Below are 23,653 nucleotides of genomic sequence, written 5' to 3'. Positions count from 1 at the left end.
ATCATCATCCTCAGCAGCCCACGGCACCGCATCACCTCAGTGAGTCAGGGGTGGAAAAAGTAGCCCTCGAGTTCAGCCACCCTTCGAAGGCCCCCACCTGCAACACTGGCCCCCGGTAGCAAGGCTTACCGGTCAGCGCTCCCATCTGTTTTTGGCTGCTGCAGCCTTCCTCGCATTTACGCCTTGCCAGAGGCCGCTAGTCTTTGAAGACCCCAGCCAGGACCCACGGGTTGGTCACATTGACCCCCCAAATCCGAAGGGCTCTCTAGCATCCCTGGGACCCTCGCCAGTCTCCAACTGGGTCCGGGTACCAGGATAGCTAAAGGAGGAGCACCTTCCTGCACAAAAACAATCCCGAGAGGCGTTTTCCTCTTTCTATGTGTGCTACAGAATGCAGAAAGAGGAAAACAACATGGAGAAATTAAGACATTTCTCCTCTTTACACCTGCTGTGGGGAGGCGTAAGGTTTTGGTGCTGCCCCAGGTTTACGTAATTTTGTAAATCTGGGGCAGCGTCAAAATTCATGGGTGTTGCGTGGGAACACCCACTGCAATGCCCCTGCAATGGCTCCTTGGTGCAAAGTAAGGTAATGCAGCGACTTGCGCTGCTTTGTCGTACGCCATATCCATGAGGCCATGCAAAGCCACGCAGGGTTATCTTGCGTCGTCTCACAGATATGATTTAGACGCTTGTGTCGCCGGAGCTTCAAAAAAAGTGACACTGGCGGCGCTAGCCTCTCATAAATAAGCCCCAAAATATTGTTTTCATTTTTTAGGTCTTCATCACAGGTACCTACATATAAAATAATGGGTAGCTTCAATTAAAGATAAATTAAAAAACGTTGCTACTCAGTTCGAAATGCACTGTAGTACATTATGAAACCTCGATTAGTTAATGCACTGAAAAACTCTGTGTGTAACCAGAGAGCCACAGAATTAAATTTGGGGTGCAGTGGAGAGGAGTGAATTGTGCATTTTTGGCTTACAAGGTCACACCTGTGACAGAAAGCACTGTTATGTTATGTTAGGTGTATTTATGGTGTGCAGCTGTTGCTCCCTGGAGCATCATGGCGCTATAGCTGATTGAGTTGCAGGTATGACGCAACAGCTACTGAGAGACCGGATTGAAAGAGTTGGATCAAGGCTCTGCGTCAGGCATCCGAGGAGGTGAAAATCCAGGTTTTAAGGGACTTTCTAAAGAGAGTTTCTGACTGGATGAGGTTACAAGGGAGTTGGTTCAAAGCCTTTGTGCCTAATACAGCAATCGATTTTCCTCATTTGTAGATACATTTGAAGGTTGGGGGTTTTAAGAGATTAGCGTTAGAAGATCTAAGCGTACGGCAAGGTACGTAGTGGGTAAACCTAGATCGAATATACTGGGGGCCAGAGGAATGAAAGCTTCTAAAAGAGATTATTAAAAGTCTGAACTATTTTCTTTTGTGAACAGGAAGCCAGTGTAGTGTTTTAAGGGCGGCTGATGCGGAGGATTTCCTGGGCCATTTGAGCACTAATCTTGCTGCAGCGTGTTGAACCATCTGAAGTTTATGAAGGACTGATTTATTAGTTCCTGCATAAAGGCTGTTGCAATAGTCCAGTCCGGAAGTGATCAAGGCTGTAGCAACCTTTGCCTTGTCGAAAAGGGGAGTAGATCAAAAAACTTTTTTAGTGATTTGATTAAGTGAAAGCAGGTGCCAGCTACAGATAGGGCCTGTTGATGGAAAGACAAAGCAGAATCGAATCTGACACCCCTTTCGTTGGCAGTAGTTCGTGTTGGGGGGGGGAAAGGAGGACGTATCAGCTGGCCACCATTGAGTGGGGCAGAAGTTGTTACCCTTCCCTAATGGCATAATTTCTGTTTTTTCAGAGTTGCACCTCAGGTGGTTTGTCTTCATCCAGTGGAAGACAGCTGTGAGGCAGTGGCAGAGGTTTTCCTCAGCCAGTGTCGTATTTTTGTCTAGGGCCAATACCAGCTGAGTATAGTCAGCATATGATATAGTCACGATGTTAAAGGACGAAATTAACCATTATTTACCATTACTTGTATTACACACAGTATAAGATAGACTGCTACAAAATGTGCAAATAGTTTTACGAAAAATGTTGCTTCCTAAATATAGATTTTAGTAACGGCAGAGGATCTGTAATGCAATTTCTTTTTACTTAACTGTCACTTCAACACCACCTCAGGGGTGCTAAGCGCTGTGTAAATACAATTACGATTAAAAGTATGCACTTCACAGCCCAGTTGTTAACTCTTTGCACTACTACTCCAAAACAAATAATCTTTGCCATCACAATGTTAGGAGTGATTCACACAATTAAAGCCAGAACCGGCACCCAAGCATCCTTTACATTTGCAGATTAACTCATAGCACACATTTGCATTTCCTTCAGGCAAGTAGGCACTCTGGCACGAAGGAATGTTTACCTTTGTGCCCCGCTTTCTCCTTTCACAGCACAGGAAACTCAATTAATGAAGCTTCAGCTGAACCATTTTAACAATCTGCATTAACCGTCCCGGGATGGTTGTCTTTTTACAAAACCAAACGTTTTGGATTCCAGGCAGAAGTGAGGCCTGGGAATGCGCGCCTCCCTTCCCAGTAATCCACGGCCCCCCTGGGGGTTGCACCTCACCGATTGAAGACCTATGGTCTGTGCACAGCATGTGTTTCTGCAGCCACACATTCGTCAAATGGAAAATGTTACTTACCCAGTGAGCATCTGTTTGTGACGTGCTCACCCTCCTCCCCAGACGCCTGTGGCTGTTGCTATCCTCTTTCTATCTCACTTTCCTCTTTCTTTGCATGGACACCCCCATACAATTTCTCATTTCACTTACCACCCTCACCCGCCCGGCATGAAAGCAATCTAACACTGGTGTTGATGACCATGCGCATTACCAGCAAGAAGAGGAGTTACAGTACCTCGTGACTCGAAAGACTTTTTGAAGAACATCTTGCACACATCCAGGCCAAACACTAGATGGCAGGAGTATGCACAGCATGTGAATCTACAGCACCACATGCCACGAACAGATGCTTACTGGATAAGTAACATTGTCTTTTCTGCTTTCGGCCTTTCTGCATTTACCAAACCAACTGTCTTTGATCACACATTGTGTTGCAATTCCTCAAAGGTTTAGTTTACTTCCCTCCTAAACCCTTTCTGATGCCTCAGTGGAACCTCAGTTTGGTCCTTTCTTGCCTAATATTGACCGTCTTTCTCATAGCGATAACTTCAGCTCTACACATGAGTGATTCTCAAGCTTTAGAGTCCAGCCGCACTACACAACCTTATTATTTACGGACTGACTGGTGCCTGAAGTCTAGAACGGCCTTTCTAACAGAGATTGTGACTCACTTTCATATTGGACTGTCCATCACTTTTACGGCGTTATTTACTCTTTAAAAGAGGAGGAGACTCCATTGTTTGAACCATAGAAGAGCATTGAGCTTTTATATTAATCGGTACAAAGACCATCAGATGGATGTTCAACTCTTAGTGGTGTTCACTGGGACAAAAAGCGGCAGAAGCTGACTTTGTTCAGGAGGATAGTCCTCCTCATTATCTGCTACATGTTGGCCTAGATGCAGCCACCAGAAGCATCAGGGGCCTATTCTACCAGGGTCCAGCCCACCTCTTCTGCGTTAGCACACAGACTGCCTACCCCGGATATTTGGCTTAAAATCAGAATTGGACGATATTACTCATGAACATTTGTCAAAGTTTGCAAGTCGGTTAAAAAATGGAAAGGTATGACCTCACACTCCTCCTGGGTGTCATATTTCATCATTGCCCATTCGTGGAAAGAATCCTCAAATGATGTGCTGGCTTCCTATAGTTTTACAGGAAGCACTCCTGTATCAAACAGGTTAACCTGTTTCAGCCGGCTGTCCCGTCCAGGGTCTGCGGCTTTCATCAGGATCCCTATTTTGCTATGCTATTAATGCAGGCCTACCAAACACACAGCCAGCAATACCCAGTTGTTTGTTTATTCTTGCTGTTGAACAGAGAAATGCTTCTTCGACACCTATTATATGGTCCTGTAACAATAGATAAACAAGGAATCTATGAAATTAGACAATAAGGACAAAGAAGGACTGCGAAGCTCAAAGACCATGCTCCTTGTTACCTGTTAAATTCCAGCTCATGTGAAAGATCATGCTGCACTTGTGGTAGGTAAATGGAGTTTCCTAGTACCGGCCCATAATGAGCGTGTGATCCTCATTGTGGCGTGGTCATGGGGTGCGGTAGACTGATGTGAAATGTAGATCATTGCTGAAAAGGTGCTGTCCAACAGAATGTATTGTTGCGTAGACACGTGGTGCGCAGAGCAGATGAGAAATATATTCTAGAGCACCTGCCGATGCCGCAAATAGCCTAACAGTGTTTTTAATTACGAAATAAAATATTGAAAAATTCTTGAAAAACGGTGTTAAAGGTTCCCAACTCTTTTCTTCCTCTAAATGGTGTAGAAGACTATATTTTTCCATCCGTGACCGCGCCACAAAGTAGATTAAACGTCCATTTCAGGCTGTTGCAAGGAAACTACATTTATACATCTCGTGGATCCCATACCCTACCCTTCATCCATAATATCGTGGTCATATTTTGACTATAAGCCAGATAGGGACTTTAGCGTTCCCAGGATTAGGAAATTTCCCTTTTTATATCTAGTTTGCTTGCTGTCGTGCCTGTCATATGTGGGAGGGTGCAAACGTAGACTGTCCATGTTTTCCTTTTATCCCCCGACACCCCAATAGTAGAGAATCATAGGTTGTGTCCTGCATATTTGTTAGGCCGCAGCATGGGCTTCAGTGCACACATTCACAGAGCACTAGTGCCTTGAGAGCAAGGTCCAACAGGAGGGACATTTTGGCTGTTTGGTCCTGCAGAACTTTTTAACCAGAGTCATTCCGCAGACCTACCATGGGTTCGGTTCTGCTTTGGTACCTATTCTACTGATGTGGCTAAACATATCCATGAAAATGTAATGCTCTTTGTTGTAGCTAATCTATCTAACTATAGATTCCTCAACACCCTTCACCATTCTCTGGAATGAACTCTTTTCCATACAAAAAGTTCTCAACTTAGAGATCTGCACTCTAGCACTAGCAGTTGGTTTTTGGGCTTCGCTTCTGAGTGCTCAGACGGTGTGTACACGTGGCTCCAGCCTTCTCTTTGAGAGAAAGCGGAGCGGCACAATGCCACCTACTGTCATGCAGGGGCAATGCCGAAAAATATTCTGGTCCCTGGGGATATTCTACAAGCGAGGAATCTGCGATTAGAGTGTCCACCAAAAAGATCGTTACTGAAGGTAAATACATTGTTCATTACATACTGATAGGACATATGCTATCTTGAGGGGCCAGGAAAAGAGCAGAAAATATGTGAAAACATGATGATCATTAATTGCATCGCAGAAATATATCTGTAAACTATTTGTTTTAGTTTGATCCATTTTAATAGGTGACTTTTTGTTCTGTACTGTCCTTCTTTGGCATGTCATGCTCACATCTCCTCATCTTGTTTGTTACCTCCCAGCGATTTCTGCTCCAAGGTGAAGAATACCATCCACTGTAACGTGGAGCCGTCTGACTCCAATCTGCTATGGGAGCCTGAGTTCATGATTGACGCAATTGTGAATCCATCAGCTCACAACTTCAGCTACGCAATGCTGGGCAAGATCCTTAATGACAACCCAGCAAACCGCTACAGCTTTGTGTGCAACGCTCTTATGCATGTGTGCGTGGGGCACCATGACCCGGATCGGTAAGTACTCCGCACGCCACTGTTTAATGCTTTTGACTTCTTTGCCTGGGTGCTCAGTGATGCAGGAGTGCCTCTCAAACTTTTAGTTTCATAACTCCATCTTCATTCTGATTTCTTCATAAACCTGCATGTGCAGGCTTGGCTCTGTGGCTTAGACTTTTCCTTCCTTCTTAGGGGCAGGGGTTTATCTGCTATTTTCTCTTCATGTTTTCTCTTCACTTCTTTATTCCAGTTATGTTTATTGTTGGGCTTATTTCGAGGGTACCAACATGCTTAACTTTCGCGTTGCACAGATATTTTCACACCCGGATAGTCTCTTCCATTTAAGGTCAAGTCACTTGCCACACGGGTCTGGGCCATGGGACACCCTGCAGATATATACACAATTTCCTGATGCTAGGTGATCCCATAGGAAGCTGGCTCTGTATATACTATACCAAAGTGAGGTATAGTGTGCACAGAGGAGAGGTGTGGCTCATTAGTTAGAGGCGGCAGACCCGTAAGCAGAGAATCGGCCAGGGACCAGGGTTCATTTCCCGACGCGGCAGGGTCGTGGACCAGGGTCAAAACGGACTTGGTAATTCTCGCCTCGGTACCTCCTCTAACCAGGAACACACTCGGCAACTCTGGGCATTAAGCTTGCCTCATCTCTACAACGGCCCCCCACAGACGCCGGGGATGCCTGGTTTCACCTTGGAGATACCCAGAAGGGGACCATCTCACAGGGATAGCCAGGACGGGTTCCCCAGCGGTCTACAGCGCCGGGACGCCCCGTTGCTGGGGTAGCTGTGCGCTTTACAAGTCTACAACATTTACAGAGTCCAGTGGAACCCCAAAGGTAGCCAGAGTTAAAAGTAGATAACACCTTACTCTCTATTTGTGGTAGTGTGGGCGAGAAGTAAGGCTTTATCAGAGGGTAGTGTTAAGCATTTGTTGTATACACTCAGGCAGCAAATGATGTCACCCACTCAGACTGAACTCAGACCAATTGTGTTTGTATAAAAATATTATTTAGTTGTATTTATTTCCTAGAAACAAGTAAGCTGGGCACAGGTAAGTGTGTATGGTCATTGTCAAGGCAGGTTGAACTTTACAAGCAGGCTGAAGGAAAATGACTTTGTTACAGCTTTGTAACTGCTTTCAACACAGTGGAAATTACTGAGAGATTACTTTGAATTACTTTGCAGATTACTTTCTGGATAACGTTTTCTACTTTAAGTGTGGGTTTAATGTCCTGAGAAAATTGATACCAAACTTCCCAGTTTTCAGTAAAGCCATTATGGTGCTGTGGCGTTCGCAATGACAAACTCCCAGCACCATATACTCTGTATGGCATCACTGCACTTACAATGTCTAAGAAATGACCTAGACACTATAGGGGTACAGGGCTCATGCACCTGTCCCCTCACCACTGGTATAGTGCACCCAGCTAGAGGGGTGGCTTACCTATGCCAGGGCAGTGGCTTGTAGGCTTGGCACACAGGGTGTGCCATATTAACACTTCACTGTATTCTGCACCAAAACACGCAGCCTGCAAGCACCAAAACTGGCACCAAACCCTGCCTGGCTGCTTGCGCTGCAACAACCATGAAGACCGACTCATCCAGAAGCTGAAAAACCTCCCTAAACCCTTGGAGGACTGTCCAGCGCTTCAACAACCAAGCAGTATCTCCCTTAGGTTGCAGGAGCCACTCTCCTGCATCTGCAGGCACTGACCGCACTTGCCTGGTGCTCTGTTATTCTCACCACGGGTCCACTGATGGAGCATCCCGCCAGGAGGGGGGTCACTGTGGTTCTAGGAGGTCAGTCCCATCTCTTGAGCGAGTTTAAAGATGCTAGGCCCCACCGCCCTACAGGAGCTTCACAGCACCATTACCCTGGGTAACGGAGCATTTGCAGGAACCAGGGCTTGTTGAGTGTCCAGCCTAGACACCACCGATGCTACAGCTGACCTGCAGACGAAGGACTTCAGTATCAATAAGGCCTACACAAAGAGTGGCCCTGCTGTCCTGTTTTCGTTCCCTCTCAAGGTCATCCAAATAAAATGGGAGCCTCCAACACAAGTTACCCGCTGGACAAAACCCATCTGCACCTGAGCCCTACAGCCTGAGTTCACATAAACTGACTGTGCCCCCTTGCCCCAGAGACCCTCTAAGCCAAACCCCCTTTGGGCGCTGATGGACTTGTTCCCAAGTCCCCACTTGCAGCTTTTCTTTTTAAGGTACCCTGTGATTGACTTTGTGTTGGCAGCCTTGAGTGCTACACATTAATCAGCACCTCTGTGTCCGGACTCACCAGGGCAGGTAAACAGAAGCAGCTGGAGCTTTCTTAGACCTTGGCCCCTAAGCACCTCAAGTCCCAAAAGACACCCTCAGGAAACGTTTGCAAGTATATGTATGCAGTATATGTTTTTCCTATAGGACAACATTACCACGTTAAAGGCTCATGCCTCAAAAACCGTTATTTGTGCATTCGACTATTTTTCTGTAAAAATCCTATCTCTGAAAGTACTTTCCTGATTCCGATGATCTTGGTGTCTAAAAATATATACAAATCTGTGTTATTTTACTAAATTGGTCTCTGGTTTCTTTTTGGGTGTGTCTCATTCATTGACTCTGAGTGTACAACAATTCCTCAACACTCTCCTCTAATAAGCCTAAGGTGCTCGACTACCGCAGCTAGAGCTCTTGGGATTGTTAATATAAGCCTCTGTAAATCAGTAAGGGTCATCTGGACTTCTTGCATGGTGTGCCCGTACATTGGTAATCTAAATAAAAAGCCAGCTTCCTACATTGGTGATTCAGCGGTGGGATATAAGACTTTCATTTGCTGATACCACTTTATCAATATGTGATTCCTCAAAGAAATCCACAATTGTCTTAAGTCAAATATATATTATTTTGCAATTTGTAGATGTTTTCTTTCTGAATGTACTAAACTGAACTGTTTGTCCCCCAACACCCCACCCCACCCCCAGTCCATTGCATTAGAGATTTAAAAAGCCTACTAGTCAGTTAGGCCTTAAAGTGTTTAGGATTTGTTCTGTAATTTTCTTAAGAGGTCCCCACAGTGCTGAGCATGGCTTTGTCAGAGGGAATAGTACAGTAATTCAAACTGACCCCTTATCCGCACCTCAACATGAGTCAGCTTAGACTGCTCTGTAAGGGAAATAAACTTGTTACTGGCTCAAATTCTGCCAAGATACAACTCCAGGAGCTCCTGGCAGAGCTTGATTCAGCCTAGTTAATAGAAGACCCTGACACCCCTTTAGAAGAGGTGGGCAGTGAGCATGAAAGTGGAGACAGTACTCCAGGAGATTGTCGCCCTAAACTCACTAGAGAAGGTGATGAGGTACCCCCTCACATCTACCCTAGAACTGTACCTCAAGTGCCTTTGCCTCCTGTGGGTTGGTCCGGCAACTCCAGGCAGGAAAAGAACTAGTAGAAGAAGTATTCTTTGAGCGACTAGCCCTTGAGAGAGAATCCAGAAGAGCAGCCATTGAAGCCAAAATCCTGGCTAGAGAAAAAGAGAGGGCTGAGAAGGGTCTAGTACCCATGACTGGTGGCAGCACAAACTAAATAGGGAAAGAGAGGAAACTTTTGATCCCACAGTCCCCAAAACGATTGTCCCCAAATATGTTGAAGTTGATGACAACACAACACAACATGATTTACAGACTTTGAGAGGGCTTGTAAAATGAGAAAGTTACACCAGAGACGCTTTGGCTTTCTACCGTGGGATTTATTCTCAGGAAAGTGCAGGGAAAGACTCCTGACACTGAATTAGGAAGATGCTTAGCCCTATAACCTCATGAAGGATACCTTGGTTGAGGGCTTTAGACTCCCCACTGAGGAGTACAGGATTAAACTAGGAGAGACTCACAAAACCTCTTGTCAATCCTGGGTAGATTTTGTGGATTTCAGTCGAAACACTGTGTGACTGGTTAAAAGGCAGTTGCAAGCCTATGGAGGACTCTATAATTTGATAATGAAAGAACATCTGTTGAGTGTAGGAAAGTGCCCTTTTTGCATGGTTGCCCCCTTCATTTTTGCTAGATACCTGATGCACTTTGAGTGTGCCCTAGGTCCCTCCAAATCAGGTTCCCAAGGCCTGTGTTCTTTCCCTAAGGTGTACCATTGTTGCCACAATTGGCACAATTCTGGCCTACTTGTAAGTCCCTAGGGGTACCTATGGTACCAAGGGCATGGTAGCCAGGCAAAGCCCTCTGAGGGCTGCAGCATGTATTATGCCACCCTTGGGGACCTGTCACAGCAAACGTGCACCCCTGCCATTGCAGCCTGCATGTTGTGTGGCACCTAAAAGTGAAGTCAACAAGGCACACATCCCTGTGTGCCATGCTTGCCCGGCCCTGCATGAGGCCCAGATAAGTCACTCTTAAGACAGGATACACTATACCTCATGTGAGGAACTATCTGCATGAGCAGATAGGTCCCTATAATATCTAAGGCCATTCTTAGATATTAGAAGTGTACAGTAAAGCCATACTGAGTAAATGGTCTAGAAACTGGTCATTGGGAGTTTCCTGACACCATAATGGCGTTACTGAATCCTGCAATGTTTGGTATCAAACGTCTCAGAATAATAAACCTGCATTGATTCCAGTGTCAAATTTGTTATCCCATGCACTCAGAGGTCACTTCTAGAGGTGACCCCTATACCAAACCAATTACAGGTGGGTTCCTTACTGGTGAACACCAGCCTGCTGTCATGAGATAGGTTTCTGGACCCCTGCTGTGGGAGCCTTTCCTCAGAGGGCCCAGAAACAAAGCAGTTCCTGGGCAGAGGAGTTCACACCTTCCCTGGGTCAGAAAGAGCCATCTGTGGTAGGGGAGCTTCAAAGGCTTTGCTGCCTTTACAACGTGACGCCTAGCTTCTTCTGCTATCAGGAGCAGGCCCACTTCCTGTGTCATCCCCTTCTCTGCAGGAAGACAGGCAGGAAATTCAGGACAGCCCAGAAGGTGTGCCCACCTTTGCCAACCTCACACCTCAGGTGGGGGATGTGTGGTGAAGCCCAATCTTCAGTGCCCGCCATCTTGTAGATATCTCATTATCAACTTCCCTCTGGAACTCCCTCCTGCCCTTTATTGCGCCCGCTTTAATGGCTACCAGTCCTTAAAAGGATCATTTAAAAAAGGTTGCATGACACACAACTCCCTGATTGGGAAAGGCTCCCGCTACTTATCTTCTGGGCTCCTCTCTATTGTCCATCTAGTAGTGCTATTGATAGTCCCATGGGTCAAAAGGACCCATACAGGGGGCAGATCTTTCTCTTATCTAGCTGTTTTGGAGCAGATTACCCCTACACATCCCAATATGCTCTGGACCTCTCCAAGTCAGAAAACTACTTAAGACTGCGCTCAGTAGTCTCCGCTCTATCTGTGTTCTTGCTCACGCCGAGATACCCCTCCCGGGATGATTTGTGCGCAATATAAATTATATTAACATAACATCTGCCAGGAGTAGAACATTCAGAGGACGATAGGTTAAACAGATAAGCTAGCAATTCCCATTAGTGGGAACTGAAACAGGTGGTAGACATGATATTCAGAAGGTGGGGTACACGGTCAACAAATCTTTTTGCATCCCAGGAAAATGCAAGACGCCAAAGCTTTGCCAGCAGAGTAGTCAGGAAAATTAGCATACACCTTCCCTCCAGTACCTCACCCGTGATAGAGAAATGCAACTAGTTTCATCTGCCCCCAATGGGCAAGGCAAACTTGGTTCTCCGACCTTGTGGAGATAGCTAAAGGAAGAATAATGCCAGTGCCAGTGTATCAGAATCTGTGCCCTCTTTCTGCATGGTTGCCCCCCACTATTTGCTGAATTGCTGATGTGCTTTGACTGAGTGTGCCCCTGGGCTCCTGCTGATCAGGTACCAAGAGCCTATGTTCTTTCCCTAAAACTGCATTGAAGCCTAAACCCAATTGGCATCTCTGGCCATAGGTCAGCCCCTGGTAAATGGTACTAGAGGTACCCAGGGCACTGCGACCAGAGAAGGCCTCCAAGGGCTGCAGCACTTATTGTACCACCCTTAGAGGTCCTGTACCCTTACACTCACACACTGCCTTTGCAGAGTGCATGTTTTGGTGCAGAACAAAGTGAAGAGTCGACATGGCACACATCTGTGTGCCATGCCTACAACCCACTGCCCTGGCATAGATCAGTCACCCGTCTAGCTGGGTGTGCTATACCAGTGGTGAGGGTACAGGTGCATGAGCCCTCTACCCCTACATTGTCTAAGGCCATTCTTAGACATTGTAAGTGCTTTGCTGCCATTAAGAGTATATGGTGCTGGGAGTTTGTCCTCCACAGCACCATAATGGCTACTCTCAAAACTGAGAAGTTTTGTATCAAGCTTCTCAGCATATTAAACCAACACTGATGCCAGTGTAGGATTTAATGAAAAATGCACACAAATGGCATCTTAGAGAGTTCCCCTGAAAACTAACCTACCACTAGTGTCCAGGCTGAGTGGCTGCTTTCAGCTGCCACCACCAGACATGTTTCTGGACCCCTGAGTCGAGAACCTGCTGATCTCTGGGGCCTGAAACAATGCACATCCTGTAACGAGGTGCCAAGCCTTCTCCCCCAGGAAAGACAGGGTTCATGAAGGGGAAGCTTCAAAGGCCTGCCGCCTTTGTGAGCTTCCCAAGGCCACTTGCAGCTTTCAGTAACTGGTCCCTACTGGTTCTGACCCCCACTTTGAGCGGAAGAACCGGTGGGAAAAACAAGTGAGGAAGAGAGGTGTACCCACCCCAGGGAAGGGACCCATTGGTCCCTACTTTTTACCTACTTGTAACGCGCTTAAATCTAGTATTTAAGGGCACTCCTGAACCTTGCTTCCTCAGACAAGAAGAAACTACAAGAAGAAGGACCGAACAGCCGTGCAGCAGCCAACAAGAGGAAGACGCCCACTGACTTGGCCCCAGCCCTACCGGCCTGTCTCTACCTCGAACCTGCTCCTGCGAAATCCCGGTGTGTCCTGCAGCCAGCAACCTCGAAAACCACGGAGGAGCTGCCTGCCTTCAACCACAAAGACTGTCTCTCTTGAACACCAGCCGGACACCGCAAATCCGCCTCACTCTGCACCTGCCGTCCATGGGCCGAGCTCGAGTAGGAAAACACCACGAGGAGGTCCCCCCGCGATCCTAACCCGAGGTCCAGTGACCCCTGACCTGCCTCAAGCTTCCAGCCGCCGCCTGTCGCCGAAATCCAGGTCTCCCCAACCGCGACACGGAGCTGTTAAGAAGATCCGGCCCCAAAAGTCACCTTTTCACCTGATGCCCCACGGCCTTGGGTGGCCAAACCGATGGTGCCTAACCAACCCCTAACTTTCCAACTTACCTCTCGAAGTGGTGGTCGCAACCAGAAGACCTTCGTCCCCAAGCCTGAAGTTCCTTTGCAAACTGGAGGTTCCCCATTTCAAACAGGGAGCCCAATGTCAAAACAACACCATGCATCCGGCCGCCCTAGTGCCTCTGAGGGTGCACCTTTGGTGCTACTTTGTTTCCCCATTTGCCCTGAGCTTAAGTCCAGGAGCTTTGCTCCCACAACCAAGTGGCCTGCTCACCAGCAGGCACCAACCAGAGGGCCCCCTTCCCCATTGGATAACATTGGGCCTCAGCACTCTACACCCAGCAGCTCTAGTGCCGCTGAGGGTGTAACAAGAATGCATTCATGACCCTGGGGGACCCCGGAGTCTACCCCAGAACCTCAACTCCCACTACCAAATACTTACCTTAAAACCAATAACACTATTTTCATCTATAGGATAACATTGACTATTCTTTTGGCAAGTTTCTAGGTGTGGAGTTTGAAAACCTAAAGAAATTCTCACAAATTGTGCTGTTTAACAAAAACGATTTTACTTAACTGTTTGCAGGAAATGTCCCGGAGTAGTATCCAGGTATACTACTCTGTGTCAGAAAAGTAATCTCAAAAGTAACTTGCCTGTAATTTTACTAAAAAGCCCATTCAAAGTATAGGTATTGTGTTCTGAAAAGCATTGCCACATCAGTAACACTACTGTAATCAAATCAAAGTACATTTACAATTGCAATCCACCTTGTGTTACAATCTGTATATTTACTGCAAAGTACTCATCACTTACCTGTGCCAGGCTTGCTTGGTTCTAGGAAATAAAATAACTAAAAGAATATTGTTATACAAAAACAATTGGTCTGAAGTTCATTCTTTGAGTGTGCGAATTCAAATGCTGACTGAGTGTGTACAACAAATGCTTAACACTGTCCTCTGATACTGCCTTACTGCTCGCCCACACTACCACAAATAAAGAGTGAGGTGCTATCTAACTTTACCCCTGCCTACCTTTGGGGTTCCACTGGACTCTTTGCACCATATACCTCACTTTGGTATAGTATATACAGAGCCAGCTTCCTACAGAATCTACTTGCGATGCAAGGGAGGGGAATTGTTTCATTCAGAGCCGCACACACATTGCTTGGCAGCATAGCCTTTGATGTCATTGAGTACTCATTCTCTTGTGTTAAAGAACCATGTCGGTGTTAAGGCAAGCTAGAAGACCATCCATAAGGTGGTGCTACACTGCAGAATGGAACACACAAAGACACTGGCGCACCAGGCTAGTGCCCGAAATCAACTGGGCACATTACACAAGTATCCTAAAATATCTCATTTATTCAATGAAACTTTCTCCTTCTCCTCCCTTCAAATACCTTTAGCTGCCATAGTGGCTTACTCAAGGGGTGTAATAGGCAGAAGCTTCTTCCAAACACCAGTTATTAAGAGATTTCTGGAAAGTACCAGGAGATTGGCACGCCTGAGGCCCCACCCTGACCAATGTGGAACCTTAATATAGTGCATACTGAACTCATGTAACCACCCTTTGAGTGGATGCATGGTGCATGATTAAAACTTGCGTTAAAGACTGCCTTTTTGGTGGCTGTCCTTACAACAAGTGAGCGAACTGCTAGCATTCACAGTGCAGATTGTTACCTATAAATTCACATCACAAAGTAGTATTGGGAACAAATCCACACTTCCGTCCAAAGTTGGTCTCATCCTTCTACATCGATCAAACCACACAGCTAGCAAATTTCTTCCAGCAATACAAATCTTGAGCAAAACGACCTCTTAACACACTAGACGTAGAAAGAGCCGTCATGTATTCCATACAGGAAATAACCAGCATTGGCATAGCCAATAGGCCTACTTTGGGACCTTATAAGTGTTTAGTTATCCAGCACAATATCCTTGGTGCAACAACATCAACTGTTGCATGGCTAAACACGTATAAGGTCCCAAAGGCGAGACCTACTGGCTATGCCAATGCTTGTTTTACATTTCTGTTAGTCTTTGATTACAGTGATGGCAAGCATCTCTACAACCTCCTCGACACAGGGTCATGTGTCTAGTGCTGGAGCCTGCATCTGGGTTATTGTGCTCTCACCTGACGGCCACCTTTGGAGTATTGCATCCAGTTCTAAAGGATGCCTCTACAGTGTGCTGTCTTCTGATGTACACATCTGGAATATTGTGTCCAGTTCTAAAGGATGCATCTACAGTGCCCTGTCCAGTCCTTATGTCCACATCTGTAATATTGTGTACGGTTTTGGAAGCCAAATCTGAAGTATTAGGCTTCATCTGCTGCATCTGCATTATTTTGTACGCTGCGTATGGAGTATGGTGTCCCGTACTAAAGGATGTATCCACAATATGGTATCCGGTTTTGAAGGCCACATCACTGGTATTATCTGAAGAACTTAACCCCCGAATTGTTGTAAAACTGAAACTGGCCTGTGTATGTGGGAATGTTATTGCTTGAAATGACCTAGCCAAATCTAAAAAGAAACGAACAAAAACAATGTGTGGTGAAATTAAAGATAGAAACTAAAAACAAATTATTGCAGGGGAAACTTACAAATTGACAAGAAGCTGTGAAATGGTATGAAGTGGAAGATATAAGGCCAGTATATCGTCTCCCCTATCCTGCCCCATGCTCCCGTCACCCTTCTCTACTCCTTCCAGAAGCCAGAATGATTATGCCGACAGTGACAATGGAATCTGTTATGACTTTAAAATCTGGTTCAAGAGACCTGTAGGTATGAGGGCCCACGGCCTGGCTGTGTCCGGGCCCAACGAGTTTGTGGGATGCCAGGGCGGGCTACAGTGGGGTGGCCGATGCCCCGTGAGTCAGCGTGAGCTGGGTCTAAACAGCAGGGGAGCATCAAGAATCAATCAGCCCGAATCACTGCTCACTCCCGGTTGAGACTTGTTGTAGGTATGAGGTTACGTGTGTCATATATCTAAATGCAATGACAGAAACAGCAAAATACAAGTCATCCGGCACGCTATGCTAAGCACAGATTGTGCTTCTGGCCAATTGGGTTGCAGCACTAATCTGATCCGCACGGCTCTGCCACCTCCAACCCCTTAATGAGCGTGTCGCTTCCCCATGGGGGGGAATGCCACCCCTTGCTGTAACGGGCCTCCGCCATGTGCTGGTCGGGGAGAAAGAGAGGGAAAGGGGCAGAGAGAGGGAGCCAGGGAGAACAAAAAAGAAATAAAAAACAAGCCCGGTAGTTGTGTGCGCACGCGCTAAAAGAAAAGGAAAAAAAAGCACGTGAGTAGTGCGGAGTCCGCAACGGCAAAAGTGAAAGCAGGCTGGCAGTGGTGTGCGATATGCCCGTACCATGACGAGAAAGGAAAGCCAGATGGTGCCTCTGCTCGTCATTGTGCGTGTAACCGTATGCTCTATGCCAGCCAAAAAGCTGTGGTCGGCTTTTTAAAGCCCACACACTAAATGTCTCGCCAGAGCAGCGCATGCGCTGGCTCAGGCGAGACCTAAAATGATCATGAAGGGAAATCAATGTTTTGTTTCTTTTGCACAGGCCATAAAGGGTAACCAGTAAGCAAAGGGACTGTAGCAAGATGGGTAGTCCAGACACTGCAAAATATGCCATATGCGAGTAGTACATCTCTTGGAAGGAAAACTACAAGCACATTCCTCCCAAAAGAAGAGAGCAAAACTCAATTTCATCGCTAATGTCTCCATTACGTATATATGAAGAATAGCTACATGGTCCTCGGCACACACCTTTACTAAATTCTGTTGTGTAGCTATCCAGATAAGCAAGGAACTGCAGTTGGAAAGAAAGTACTAAAACACTGTTAACATATACAATTCCATTGCAACCCAAACTCCCAAGAGGAGTAAAACCGCTACGTCAGTGCACAGCTTTTGAATCTAGAAAAGATTCATGCTGCAAAACTAAGATTACTAACCAGGCCTATATTCAATCCCAACGTATCATACAGAATTGGCCAGCATTGCTCCAACAATGTATTGGCATTTGGAGAGAGTCTAAAATACATTCTTTTGCTTACTTATTTAATTGTAAAAGATTCTGTGAATGTTGTCAGCAGCAACACTTGTTTCTTTCTAAGTACTGGTGTGGTGTTGCTGCTGTATTATCATGTCTGCTTGTATTAAGAGGTACGGTGTATTGATACCATCATTGTGCTTTGATTTCCAAACGTCCTTATTTCGTGTGTGGTTGTTGTGAATGTGACAATAAAGGGACCATTCCCCTTGATTTCTCCTCATGTGCCATAAATATCATCTCTTCTCCCTAGGGTTAATGACATTGCCATCCTGTGTGCCGAGCTGACGTGCTCCTGCAAGTCTCTGAGTGCAGAGTGGCTGGGCGTGCTGAAGGCTCTGTGCTGCTCCTCCAACAATGGCACCTGTGGATTCAATGATCTTCTCTGCAATGTGGATGTAAGTCTGAGACTCAAAGGCCCATCTCTAGGGTGATGTGCATGTATGGGAGGATGGGCTTGTCAGTGTCGCTTCCTTAAGAGTACTATCCTGATAAACCAGTCTGTTTATACGTTTTTGGACTGTCGTTTTGGAGTGTTGTCTTCAGCAGGGTTACTGGTCAGTGGGGTTTCTGTTCCCTGATGCAGCCCATGCCTTTCATGTTGGATGTACATGGACATCAGAGTTGTTTGTGACTTTTATGAGGAGACCTTTTATTCACTGCTTTAAATAATATTTTACCAGCCTCTACCCCACACACTACCTGGAGATTCTTAGAGTTCAGCTTTCAGAATAACATTTCCTAGATCTGAGCTGTGCCTCTCTGAACAGTTGCAAATATCCTATGCTTTGCTCCAAAGTGGAGCAGGTATCCTTAAGAGTTGTTTATCAGACTATCTAGAGCAAAGTGAATTGTACAAATTACCCCTCGTTCCTCTTCTGCCATATGTTTTACACAAATTAAAAAGTGTACCCTCATCAAAAATGCAATCATTCTGATTTCTGTGCTTGAGGGTTTTCCAATGTGGTTTCACTAAATAGATCATAAGAATGAGTAATTGTTGTGAGCACATAATTCTTCACGCCACCTGTGTATCATAATTAATGCTCATATTTTCCTTTGGGCAGTATAGTCAGTCTTTTTTTATTTTTATTTACTGATCCAATGTCGATTGGTAAATAAAAAAATAGTGGCGGGAACTAATCAGAAGAGCAGGCATAAAAGCTGGTTGGGGGATGATCATAGAGGTCAGGGTCAGAAGCAACACAGAGGGTGGCAGGAGAAGTACACAACACGAGTGGGAGAGCAACGTGGATCATAGGAAAACGGAAGCATACGCACGAGACAGAGCGTGACATGGAGCAGGGAGAATCTCATGGGCGAGAAGGGGTGTGAAGCACCTAAGGGCAAGAGGTGGCGGTGGTAGGGGAAGGGTAGTGGTGGTGATTATGTTGTATTGGTGGTTAGGGTATGGTTGTGGTAGGGTAGTAGTAGTAGTAGTGGTGGTTGGGTGATGGTAGTGAAGGTGGCGGGGTTAAGATTGTGGTTAAGGAAGGGTAGGTTAGAGGTGCTGCTTAGGAAGAATCGTGATGCTTAGGGTAGGGCTGTGTTGGGTGATTGTGGTTATGGTGGTGGTTTTAGTTAGGGGGTCGGACTAGTGGTATTGTGGGGGTGGTGGTAGGATGGGGTGGCAAGGTTGGGGGAGATGGTGGTAGTGGCGGTAGGATGATGGCGGTAGGGTGATGGTGGTAGGGGATGCTGTTGTGGGGTAGGGTGGCTGTTCACATCGTGACAGGGGAAGGGAGATGGGTGAACAAGCAGCGACAAGGAGGATGCAAGAAGAAAGAAAAGTTTCTCAATCCCAGTTTGTGCTGTGGAACTACACTAATCAAAAAAAGAGGGAGTGTTTATTTGATCCATTCTCCACTGCAGGGAGAAATGAACGAAAATAAAGTGAAACTGGGCCTGCTGACCAGCAAGTAAGAATGACAGTGAAGCAAATGAATGGGTCAAGCAGTGGACAGGCTGCAAGCCCTTTTTAGTAAAGAAAATGTCTTGCAAGCGGCAGTGCAGAGGTAAGATGGCGGCCATGAGCGCGGCCGAGTGAGCCGACGTTCGCCCTGAGCTACTTCCCCCCCACTTGCCTGTTATTACTCCGTGCTGACGGTGAGGGCTGCTCGATTGGAGGTGCTCCTGGGATGCTGTGGAGATTTGCGCTGGGACACCACGAAGCGCGAGCGGCGTTCTGCACCAGACAGTTTGTGTATTTGAGGCTGCTGCTTTCCCGGTCGCGGCTGCAGAACACAAGCGCGGCCCTGATGCCACCGAAGCCCGTGAGAGGTGCTAGAGCCGACCGTGGAGGCACAGGAAAAGAATCTATAGACGTGGCAGGGGCTGGAGGAGAGATACTAAAGACCAGCTCCTGTGTGCGCGGCCGGAAAATGCTACCAGCAATTTTCAAAGGGCAGAAGGCCAAGAAGATGCAGGCAAACAAGGCTCAGGCAGACACTCCTGCTGGCCGTGTGAGCCCCCTGCTGGACATAGATGTAATACAACAGTCCATTACATCTGACGCACTCTGTGGCAGTGAGGTGAGCAACCTGAGCAATGTGGAGTCTATAGTTAAAGATGGGGGAGATACTGTTGAGCTTGGGTCTGGAAGCCCTATTGGGGAACCCTGCAAGGTGGAGCTCTGGCAGAGGTTGTATTGGACAACCCCCGTATGGAGAAAGAGGAATCCGCAGCTACTAAGGGAGGAAAAGAGACTGTAGGAAGAACCCCTAAGCGGAAGAAAGGAAAGTAGATAGCGCGGCTGGGATAAGGGAGGATAAAGACTGCAATATTGATATCAGGGGCGCCTTGAAAGAGTTGGGAGTCTGGGGAGAAGTTTTTCTCAATGTCAGACCCCTCAAATTAGTCTAGTGATGAGAGCTTGGGTGGTATGAAAGATTGGACAGGAGAAGAACTCACTCAGAGTGATGGCAGTGATATAAGTAATACTCACCCGAGGAGGAGGTCGCTGGAGGCAGACCCTTAACTAGCCCGCTAACTGTTCGTAGCAGAAGGATGTTGGAAAGACATCTCTGACAGAATCTAAAGGGGCCATGGGCTCACTCGTTTGGGATTATTCCATCTCATCCAATATTGGATTTCACGATAATACAGCTGTTGACAATTCATTGGCCGGGGGAGAGGAAAGCACTTAGGAAATGTTGCTCTTTATTATCTATAAAAGTATCATTGTACAAGGGGCATATAGAAAATTACAGCACTCCATCCGGAGAGTGGCTAAATCTTGCACAGAATTTGCAACAAGGATTGGAGAAGTAGAAAATCGAATTTCTACACTGGAAGATGAACTCATTGCTCAAAGGACTCTTTAAAATCACAGAAAGATGACATTGCCTAGAAATTAACAGATATGGAGAACCGACTAAGAAGGAAGAATTTGAGAGTTTTGGGTATCACTGAGGGGGCGGAGGGAATGGATGTGCAAACATTTATTGTGGAGCTCTTTACAGAAGCATTCACCGAGCTCACACAATGGAACCGGAATGTAGAGGTGCAAAGGGCGCATAGGTTTCCCTTCTTGCAGCAAAACAGAACAGGACAATCTGTAACTAGACCAAGAGCTATATTAATTTGTTTGAATAGTTTCTTGGCACGTGAAGCTATTTATGACCTAGAAAAGGGATTGGAAAGGGGACTGAATTTTTTGTTAGGCCTGATTTTTGTCAAGCGACTGTAGAGAAGAGGTGGCACCTGAGGCAATTAATGCCAATGTTTCAGGCCAAAGCAGCACAGGTTTTCTGCTTAATCCGGCTAAATTGAAAGTAATCTTTAAAGGTCAAACACCATTTTTCACTTCTGAAATTCTTGCCAAGGAGTATTTACACTCAATATAGAATGTAGACCCGTCAGGCCGGAAAATGTAATGAGGTGGTTTATTTTTCTGTTTACTTAGCAGATATACAGTTTGGTCTTTGATGTAATGGTGGTGGGGGGAGTACCTATGGGGGGGGGCGCATTGTTAGCTTTCCATCACTATGGACCTTGAGTCCTTATGCCTTATTTTGTAGGGGGGAGAGTTCTCGTGGGAGGGGGGTGTTTGTGGGTGCCGAGGGAGGGGGTGGGAGGACGTGGTTGGGGAGCACAGGATGGGGGGGGGGATGGGTGGTTTAGGGGAGAAAAGAAAAAAGGAGGCCATGGAGGAGGCGTGAGAAGCAATGTTTGCTGAAAATGGATATGTCTAATCAGGAGCAGTATGTCGTGAAAGGATGGAGGGTAGAATGATGACAGGAAGACTACGGATATAAACATTCAACGTGTCTGGTATAATTGATGGGGTTAAGAGACAAGTAGCATGCAAATTGAGAAGCTTCTCTCCGGATGTAGTGTGCCTTCAGGAAACACGTGTCCCATGGGAGAACCGAAGAGTCTTGGCTGAGTTGGGTTATATGGTAGTTGTCTGTACGCAACATAGCACTACAACTAGGGGTGTGGCTATACTGGCCAAATCTTATATACGACTGGCGGGAAGGGTTCTGGTAGATAAATATGGCTGGTGGGCTATAGCTAAATGTGCTGGGTAATTGGTCATCTGCTCGGTGTATGGGTCAAATATGGACGAGGCACAGATTGTAGAATTCCTTAGTATTGAGCTAGCGACATGGGCAACTCCATTAGCACTCTGCGGAGATTTTAATATACATCTAGCTGGGCCAGAATTACAAACTTATAATGGAGTTTATCAGGGGAGGAGACCTTAAGTTTTTAAGGCTTTGCAACAGTTCGTACAAGAGCATGGGCTAGAAGATCTTTGGGTAATAAATAGGCATCCTGATTCAGGATTTCCATATTTCTCATGCCCCCATAATAAATGGGTGAGATTGGACTACTTCTTTATCTCCAGAGGGCAGGCTGCCATGGCTTGAATTCATATATTTGCTAGACTTACTTCGGATCACAGCCCTGTGGTGATGGACTTAGCAATTCAAAGTTCATTCAGGACACAGAGGCGCTTCACTTTTGATCGGAAATTGACAGACGAGATGTTTGTGCTCCATATGAGGGATTGGATTAGGAATTTTCTCAAGATAAAACAGGAATACGGCTTTGCCTGCTGTTGTATGGGACACATTGAAAGCAGGTCTCGGGGAAATACTGAGCTTCTGTATATATAAGCAAAAACAGCAAAATATCCCTTTCCAGGGCGTTTGCGATGAGCTTCGGCGAGCCGAATGTGGCCTGACACAATGTGTAATTCACAAAACATCAAGTTCTGTGGCACAAGATAATGTTGCGAGCTGTAAGGCGAAGATTAACTTATTATGGTCTGAAGACATTGCTTGCAAATATTTAACCTATAGGAGAGATTGCTATGAATTTGGGGAGATGCCTAGCTAAACGAATTAGAAATGGGGATATTGAACGGGCATTGTGGAAATAGAAGATTCGGCTGGGAAATTAGTTGACAGACCTACAGAGATTTTAGCAGCTCTAAGATCCTTTTATCAAGAGTTATATGCAGGGGAGGATAGACCAGATGGAAATACAGTTCTATGTTTACCACAAAATAGATTTAACCAGACAGTGAGCAGGGATGATTCGGCAGAATTAGAGATGCCTATAACTCGGGGGGAGATTGAGAGTGCCATTCATGCATTAGCAATGGGTAAAGCAGCTGGCCCTGATGCGCTACCCTTAGGATTTATAAGGTCTCTTTCCCTCAAATTAAAACAGAAATGTTGACAGTCTTTAAAGCTGCTCAACAAGGACTGGCCCCAGCATCGTGGGATACTGCTAATATTGTTTTTAAGAAAAAGGGCAAACGACCAACTCTTCCTGGCTCTTATAGGCCTATTTCTCTTTTAAATTGCGACAGCGAGATTTATGCCAAAGTTCTTGCAGCACGGTTATCTCGGATAATAACCCCTCTGGTTTCAATATGCCAGCATGGCTTTATCCCAGGAAGAAGCACGGTCAATCATATTAGTCGGATGGTGACCACGCTTGATATAGATAAAGTCCATCAGGCACCACTTGGACTGATACTTCTTGATGCCGTGAAAGCGTTTGACCGTGTCTCGGAGTTTTTGTGGGCAGTTATGGGCTGCTTAGGGTTTGTTTGTGGGTTTATTAATGCCATTAAAACAATGTATAGGCACCCAGTCGCTCTGATATGTGTGATAGGGATGGAATCTGAACCTGTTTTCTTAACTCGTGAAACTCGGCAAGGCTGCCCATGCTCACCTTTATTATTTGCACTTTATATTAATCCTCTGCTGGTTTTAATAGAAAATAATATGGTTATACAACCTATACAGATTCAGCAGGAAACATATAAAGTTCTGGCGTATGCAGACTGTTAGACCTGGCACCATTGGCGTGGGTCTCCCTTCCATTTTTCGCTGTTGTCTCCTCTGTTTTTCTGGTGTAAGATGCTCTGAGCGCTGTGCCACTGCCATTCAGTGCCACAGCGCAAATGCTCCATGTGTAAATATGACATGTGAATTGGTATATCCATGATTGGCTTATTTGGCTAACCTGTTAGTCCCT

General features: G+C 46.1%; 1 protein-coding gene across 7 annotated transcripts in view; it reads left to right on the top strand.

Annotated features, from left to right (window-relative positions):
- The window catches only part of MED12 (mediator complex subunit 12), a 956,599-nt gene that overhangs the window by 451,950 nt on the left and 480,996 nt on the right, over positions 1 to 23,653 (top strand). For all 7 annotated transcript variants that reach the window (XM_085608424.1, XM_085608427.1, XM_085608421.1 and 4 more), the window contains 2 exons: positions 5,544 to 5,771; positions 17,409 to 17,553. In XM_085608424.1, the coding sequence (XP_085464550.1) occupies positions 5,544 to 5,771; positions 17,409 to 17,553 (373 nt within the window). The remainder of the gene's footprint in view (positions 1 to 5,543; positions 5,772 to 17,408; positions 17,554 to 23,653) is intronic.

This window comes from Triturus cristatus, chromosome 5_2, assembly GCF_964204655.1.
Source record: "Triturus cristatus chromosome 5_2, aTriCri1.1, whole genome shotgun sequence".
NCBI classification, from domain to species: Eukaryota; Metazoa; Chordata; class Amphibia; order Caudata; family Salamandridae; genus Triturus; species Triturus cristatus.
This window is presented reverse-complemented; position numbering and strand designations above follow the sequence as displayed.